An 8325-nucleotide genomic window follows, 5' to 3' on the forward strand; every position below is an offset into this window, starting at 1 on the left:
TTTTCCTTAGGAATCCAAATTAATGGCTTGACCAAATTCAACAACTTTTAGTATTTTCCATCTAATATTTAGGGTGAAAAAAAATTAAATTCTGTGGTTCCTGTCTGCTGAGGAATGGGGCTAAAGCTATCACACAGTGCAATCTTTAGAAATCTCTTTGGTCTCAGACACCCAACAGGTAAACATACATGATTAGAATGATCAGTTGGCCCTGGACTAAAATTACTGAAGTTCCAGAATTCAGGACTGGTCTAAATTGGTCAAGCATTAAAATGTATTTCGTTTTTGAAAAGCTTTGGTCCTGGACACCCAGTAGTCAAATAATTGTTTTAGTGATTATAATCCGTGTTAATCCTTCAAACAGAATTGTGAACTTTGTGATACATAGGAATAAGGTTCACTGTCCAGGGGGGATTACATTAATCTTGTAAAATACATTTGCATTTTAGAACTTTGACCCGAACTATTGATAGCTAGTAAAGAGAATGTCTGTGTAATTATAGTGAGCAATGAGTCATGCACAAATCAATTACCTTTTATGGAATAAGGATGCACACAGTGACCTTTTATTGTGTTTTAACATTGTTACCCAAAGCAATGTAATATCAGTGCAGGTATATTTGGATGCTGTGAGGGTTCAGAAGACAAGTACAAAAAAAGATAATTCAAGGAATTTATGTCCCCTTTGTAAGGGCAGAAGTTTATTTGTAACAATATACAAGTTTGTTACCTTGACCTTTTATCCTTTCATCTCAAATTCAATAGGGGTCATGTTTCATTGAAGTGTTTGTAGGCATCTGCTGTGTTTTGAATGCGTAAGTAAAAGAAATAAATTCAGATGAGACTACTAACTCGCACAAGATGAAACACTTTGGCCTTTGTTTTTTAATTCTGAATTTGGCTATGGAAAGTTCCATCTACCTGATCAATACATAGGGCTCATGATGGGTGTGACCGGTCAACAGGAGATGCTTACTCTTCCAAGGCACCTGATCCCACCTCTGGAATTCCCAGGGTTCCATGTTTTACGTCCTCTTCACATATTTGTATTGTTTTGAGATTGGTCACTGTTCGTTATCACCACCTTTTACATTCCTTTAAGCTTGGCTTAAAGACGGTTTTTAGGTGCTTAATGATGGCTTAATGGTCATCTAAGCACCTTTAAGCTATCTTTAAGTAATATATATACCAACATTAAGTTACCATTAAGCCATCTCAAAGTCCTTATCGAAATTAAGTTAATTAAGGACCCTCTCTACACCATTGCAAAATGTTTTTTTTTGGATATCGAGAAAATTATATTGAATAAAGTTGTAAATATTGAGCTTATATATCTAATTTTCAATATATGGTACATGGCATTTACCCCCAGGAAAAATGTTCAAACACAACACAGTATCATGCAGTGAACAGAAATCACTGTTGTTTAATTACTTCATTGGAGAAAATACATGTAAATTACATGTTCAATTAATTTATCTTGGCCTTTTGAAATGTTAAGAATACTTGCATTGATAACAAATTGAATAATATACTGTAAATTTTTATCTATTGCAATTTAGATTTAATGGCAGATCACTCTAACTGCAGAAAAATACCATAGAATCTAGCCCCGGGATTATGAAACATCTTAAGCTTAGGTCAAAATGTTCATGTTGTACTAAAATTTGATTACCTGGTAAGTCAAGCAGACAAAAATCAAAATATTTGTCAATATTGCTTCACAAAAGTGTTGTTACCTGCAAATTTAGAGATCATTCATTCAATAATTAATAAAACATTTTACAGGCGATTAAAAATTTGACTTAAGTCTAAGTCTGTTTCATGATCCTGGGTTCCAAAAAATGTAATGATTTGTTTTCCAACTTGTGCATCGTACTTGTGAATTAAACAAAGTAAAATTATATTTAACATTTTCCTGCAAATAATTGGACAATAATCAATTTTTTTTTACTTGATTAATTCCTATGGTGGAGTATTTTATTTGATAACACCTTAAAATGATACATGTACCATGATTACAAAAATTGCACCATTCGATCATTGAAAGTATAAAATATGGTCCTTATACAACGAAAATCTTAGATAATATTCAATAAAATGTTGGTGTTGCCTTAGATAAATAAAATTGGCATCAAATAATTCCTTGTTGGATTTACAGTCAGATTATTCTCCCTAATTCTGCAAAATCTACAGTTAGTGATGATCAGTTTGGTGAGTTCTGTCTCCATGGTCAGTCTGTATTGTTGATTCACATCAGAAAAATATGTCTCTTTTTCCATAAAAGTGTTACACAACCTTTAAGGAATGAAGCTTATTTTAACCTATGTTATACGATATAACATAACTTGGGGCAGTTTACGCTTTATAAACCGAAAAGTTATGTTATATCGTATAACATAGGTTAAGATAAGCTTCATTCCTTATACTTTAATTTCAGTGTAGACAATAAGACAATTTTTCCTCCAAAAATGGTTTCAAATTGAGCATATTTTAAAAGTAACATCAAGCCGAGTAATACGTTTTTGACGTAACTCATTGTGACGTAGGCAACTTACGTTATACGATATAAACGAAATCTTTCATCCTATCAAATGTTGTGTTACAACTAGAATTAAATTATTTGTAAATAACAGAACGATGTAACAGGTATGTAATGGACAAGTTGATTATCACTTTTCACTTGCTGGTATCTTCACAACATATTGATACGTGTGTCAATGAAAAATTATTTGATAAGAAAGTTTACATAAATATTGAATTCCTCTTGATGGGAGCTAGTATCCTTTGTCAGTTTCTTTCACATCAGTACAATTTTGCTCTTCCAAAAGCTAAATTTATTTGAGGTGTATTTCTTCTCAATTTAAACATAATTCTATTAAGACCTTTTACATGATTTGAGAATTTAATATTGACTTCCAAATCTACAAAATTGTATTAGTAAAAACTTTTTGTTTTTTAAGAGTCCTGGGTACAGATAAAGATATCTTAACATTTAAAATATTTTCAAATAAGACTAAATTATCTTAGACTGGGACATCTATCCATGATTAATGGGGCATGAAAAAAAATATTTCAAAGCTCATTGTTCATTATAATCATGTAAAACAGCTGTACAGGTATATAATAATAACAAACAAATTCAAAGACAATATAAGATCAACACAGCCCCACTCTGGAACCTGGGCTCTTTTCTAGAGGTTTCTTTATTACAGATTTACAATGGTGGATGTCAAGTTGTAAAGATTTCAAGATAATATGCATTTTCATGTAATTTATTATCAATTTAGCCCAACAAGTAGGCACAATTTTAGTAGCGGCCTAAAACTTTGTTAATGCACACAGTTTGACTCTGATATGACTGAAATTGAGATGATTCTTAAAGACATAATACAATTTTTATTTTAAGACCAACTTTTCACCATTTATAGGCCTGGATTCAAAGGGGTTATTTATAGAGTAATCATAGCTTCTTCTACTCATGCAAACATTTCAATTGTTAAGAAGAAAAAAATACTTTCAAAGAGTTACTGTATACAGAGTTATTTTCAACTCATGTTATTTTTGCTCTTTCTCACTTTCAAACAATTTTGCCCCCTTTTAAATTCCCCCAGTAACAGTTCATTTATACTGTGCTCTTTGAATTCACCCTGTTTTAAATTCACCCATCTGTGAGTTGGGTGAAAAAAGGGGGTGAAAATACTCATGTATACAGTATTTTTTTAGTTTGTTACAAACTTATAGTTCCACCTTCAGGCCTACACCCAAGGGATCATGAATATAACAAATGAATATAGGGATAATTGCTCATCATTAACATGCAGAAGAATATTTGATTATATAAAATATTATATTAATTGTCAATACATATATTGTTTCAGACATTTCTGAGATGTAAATATTCATATGTTTATGCACACAGACAAGAAAACATAGCAACAGTCTACCTGAGCAACTCAGGACACCTAACACTCAATAGTCTTATTGCACTATAAACAACATAACGTCACAGTCACAGGACTACATGATGAGGTGGAAAATGTCAGTTCTTTTTGTATTCTATTCTCTCAACTTTGACATCATCTTGAACTAGCTTGTAAACATAGGCAACAACTGTTGACTGCTGGATATCCAGAATTACAAAGGATGAGGTGACATTACTGAAAAAGAATGTGAAAACATGTATGTATTATACTGGAAATATTACTAATCAAGGTAACATCTACCACTACATCACAAAAACAACATTATGATTTCTAACTTTATTACCATCAACAAGAGGCCCATAGGCCACAATACTCACCTGAGTAACCCCTTTTCTACCTGAGAAATACATGTACACAATATAATTACATGTAATTGACATATGTGTGGCCATCTATCAAACTGTGTAGTAAATATATTAAATATTAAGGCTGTCTGAAATAACCAAATTATTGCACCACATGAGTGCAAAATGGTCACTCTCTTTCTAGACCAAGTAATTCAAAATAATATATAGATTATCTTCCTCTTACCAAGGCCGTAACTACCATTGAGGCAAGTGAGGCAAATGCTTCACTAAAATTTTTTAGTTTTCTGAAAAGTGAAAAAAGTTTTATTTTGAACTTTAATTACATTGTACTTATGTGTTTCTTTGTACTAAATTAATGCTTACAACAACTGTTCAATTTTTGTTTCAATTTCTGAAAATTGATCATCTCACCAGGCATTTCATTATCCTTTAGAACGCATATAAAAATAATTCAAAATGTGAAAACTTTCAAAGAATGTTCTTTAATTTACTAAAACCCAGGTTTTGGAACCCCCTTTTCTTGAGAACCCCCATCAGGACTCTATCCTGGACCCGCTTTGGACTTGGGTGGCCCCAGATCCCTTGCCTCACTAAAAATTTGAGTCTAGTTACGGCCTTGCTTACCATATTAAGGACATACGCAACGTAGTTTGAACTTTATTGTCTTTTTCCCTGGAGTTGAAGAGTTCCAATACTTAAAGGAATTGTGTGCTACATTTTAATGTCTATATTTGCTGTTGTACACTTCTTCTAAAACAAGTTTGGATAAACAAAACATCTAGAATATATGCTTAGTAATTTTTTTGTATTTTTCTTTGAATTAAACAAGAATTTTCATCAGTTGATATCTTTTCAATACCCCTGGTAATGCATGCTGACTTTTTGTCTACGAACATCTGATGACACTATAATCTTAAATTAAGAAAATCTTGAAAAATTATCAGTAGGTAAGGTACGTTGCGTATGTCCTTAATATGAACTATGTATATAACAAACTCAAAACAAATAACATCACATTAGAGTGTTGACAGATGGACAGTAAGATCACCGTAGGGCATTTGCATGTTAATGCACACCACATTTAAATAAAATATACTTTGAGCAGAAAGATTACAATTTGTAGTTCATCAATGTTAATTTTATATAAGTATTAAATTTCATCCTGAAAAAAAAAAATAATCAAACTACAAATTCTATGTCAAAGATACCTGTCTAGAGGATTATAAGCTCCTGTTGCTGATCCAGGATTGATGTAAAATTTGTTTTCATGCTCAAAAGCTTCAAATTTATGTGTGTGTCCCGAAATAAGGATATCCACATCCAACTGCCGTTGAACCAATGCAAGACTCTCGGTATCACCCCAAGGGACCATCTGATGTCCATGACATAGTCCTATCCTAAACTGTCCTACTGTAACTACTTTCTGCTCAGGATAGTTCAGATTCTAAAAGAGTTGTGAAATAATCGTTATTAACGGCACTAACCTTTGAGTGATCATGATTTCTTCTGTAAAATTTCATATTCTAAATTCTCAATCAGTATACGATTGAAGCAAAATACCTCATCAAAATCTCCTCTGACAACATGAACATCACTTGCAAGGGTTTTCAAGTAATCAAAAGTCTCTTTTGTACATAGGTTTCCAGTGCATAATATATGCTGAATTTTTCCGGGTACAAGTAACTTCTTAAACTTTGCTGGGAGGCTGTTACAGCGATGAGGAATGTGAAGATCACCAAGTACTAAGACCAGCTAAAAGAATCATTCGTAACATATTCAAAATAAGACTTGTTATTAAAATCCAAAGGTTCAACTTCGTGTCTTGTGACACCCCTTTTGCATTTTTCATCTTCGACAACAACACCGAAAATCTTGCGAATAAATATAATGTACCTGTTAATGAAGTTTTTTTTGTACAATTTAATACTACGGAATTATTTTTAAATACGGAAGAGATACAATTTACACATTATGCAAAAAATATTACCATCTTTACTGGAAGATCGAAGAAGCTTTCACTTCGTCAAAGTCAGACAAATGTTTAGTTCGGGTAAAGGCTAAATGCCGGAATAGTCCAGTCATTTCATAAAATTTTCTGTCAAAATGGGGGAAAAATGCAAAAGTCTCAAAACTTAATTTTTATCAATCTATAAGATGATATTAATAAACAATGAAAAAGATTTTTAAAAAATCATGCATGGAAATAAAAATATTGAGATGTATTGCATTCTTCAATCGTAACTACTCGGCCATTTCCATGAACGATAATTCTCTCTCGGAAAATGGCCGAGTAGTTACGAATGTTGCATTCTTTTAGACTGGTAATGTTACCAACGAAATGTTGAGAGTAGCACAAATTTATATGAACCCTTGTATTCTGAAATTGTTTAACAAAGTTTTTACCTCTGGAATTTACCCCAAAAAATGGGTAGAAGGTTATATAACACCTATTTTTAAATCAGAAAATCCTCAATTACCCAGAAATTATAGAGGCATAACCATTACTAACAGTATTGGAAAACTTTTCAATATAATACGTAACAATAGATTGGATAACTTTTTATCTGAAAATAACATAATACATGAAAGCCAGATAGGATTTTCAAAAAAAGCTAGAACTTCTGATCATTTATTTGTAATGAAGTGTTTGATTGACAAATATTTACATTTCCAATGTCTTTGTCCGAGATAAAATTTCAAATAGTAAAAATACTTTAATTCTACATAAATCTACTGGTTCATCGATAGGCGTGGTGAAAAAAAATCACGTGCGGGGCGGGACAAATAGAGACAGAAGCGGGACTTGTAGCTCGTGAATTTGCAGAATCAAGAGCATGTAAATATAAGGAATAACTGTCAGATTTTTTGATTTCATGACGATGATCAATCGATTGGCTTGCGTGATAATTTTATGCATAAACGCCTTCGGCGTTTATGCAAATTATCACGCAAGCCAATCGATTGATCACATCATGAAACCAAAAAATTTGACAGTTATTCCTTAAATATACCAACAAAGGTAGTAAACGTCTATATGCTTGCTTTGTAGACTTCCACAAAGCATTTGATACAATAATACATGAAGGCATAAAACTTAAACTCCTTCAATTGAATATTAATGGACTATTCTACAAAATAATATGCAGTATGTACAAATATAGTTATATCTCCATTAAAATTGATAATAAATTGACCCAGCCTTTCTCACCCGAACTAGGAGTAAGACAAGGCGATGTCTTAAGCCCAAATATATTTAAAATATTCATAAATGATCTTTCAAATTTACTTAATAAAGACATTGTTAACTCAGTCTCACTTTTCAACAAGCAAATAGGAGCTTTATTATATGCAGATGATTTAGTATTATTATCTGACAACCAGCTATCTCTGCAACAAAAACTTGATATGCTATACAAATATTGTAAAGAATGGTGTTTGGAAATCAATGTTAACAAGACAAAAATCATTATTTTCAACAGAAGTGGGCATTTAATAAAAGAAAAGTTTTCAATTAATGGTATTAATATAGAATGTGTTAAAACACATAAATACTTAGGTATAATACTCTCAAATTCTGGTTCTTTCAAAGAGGCAAGGTCTCATCTGTATAACAAAGCTTTAAAGTCATCGTTTAAAATATACAAAGATATAAAATCAACAGATCCACCCATTAAAACTTTACTTCATCTATTTGATCATATGATCAAACCTATAGCTACCTATGGGTCAGAAATATGGGGTGTATTGTCAACATCAATGCAAAGAAAAGATAAATGCCTATATGAAACATTTAAAGATTGGGAGATTGAAAATCTTCATATGAAATTTTGTAAATTTATCATTGGATCAGGGAAAAAAAGTACCAATATTGCAGTTCTATCAGAGCTGGGTAGACAACCAATTTTTTATTCTATTATTATAGCAATTATCTCTTACTGGCATAGACTTGAGAACATGCCCGAGAATTCTTTGTTATACAATGCTTACAAAGAAAGTATGATCTTGGACAGTTGTAATATAAATAGTTGGTT

The 8325-nt window shown here is 31.8% G+C and overlaps 1 protein-coding gene across 1 annotated transcript; it reads right to left on the reverse strand.

Moving 5' to 3' along the window:
* Positions 1-3259: 3259 nt before the first annotated feature.
* LOC133205922 (vacuolar protein sorting-associated protein 29) lies at positions 3260-6364 on the reverse strand. The gene is made up of 4 exons (XM_061341816.1): positions 6282-6364; positions 5855-6046; positions 5503-5738; positions 3260-4160 (listed from the first exon to the last, which is right to left on the reverse strand). Exons 1-4 carry the CDS (start codon positions 6282-6284, stop codon positions 4043-4045), a joined length of 549 nt encoding a protein of 182 aa, XP_061197800.1. The 5' UTR covers positions 6285-6364; the 3' UTR covers positions 3260-4042.
* Between the last annotated feature and the right edge of the window lie 1961 nt (positions 6365-8325).

The sequence above is a fragment of the Saccostrea echinata genome, unplaced genomic scaffold (genome assembly GCF_033153115.1).
Source record: "Saccostrea echinata isolate AGI-Se365-2 ecotype Australia unplaced genomic scaffold, CSIRO_AGI_Sech_v1 ptg000054l, whole genome shotgun sequence".
NCBI classification, from domain to species: domain Eukaryota; kingdom Metazoa; phylum Mollusca; class Bivalvia; order Ostreida; family Ostreidae; genus Saccostrea; species Saccostrea echinata.

Bases quoted from the DNA above. Each gene is read 5' to 3' on its own strand.
- LOC133205922 (XM_061341816.1), bottom strand. The intron at 5,739-5,854 runs GTATTTTGCTTC...CAACTCTTTTAG, and splicing joins TCAGAGGAGATTTTGATGAG to AATCTGAACTATCCTGAGCA. The intron at 4,161-5,502 runs GTATCTTTGACA...ATTCTTTTTCAG, and splicing joins GCTTATAATCCTCTAGACAG to TAATGTCACCTCATCCTTTG.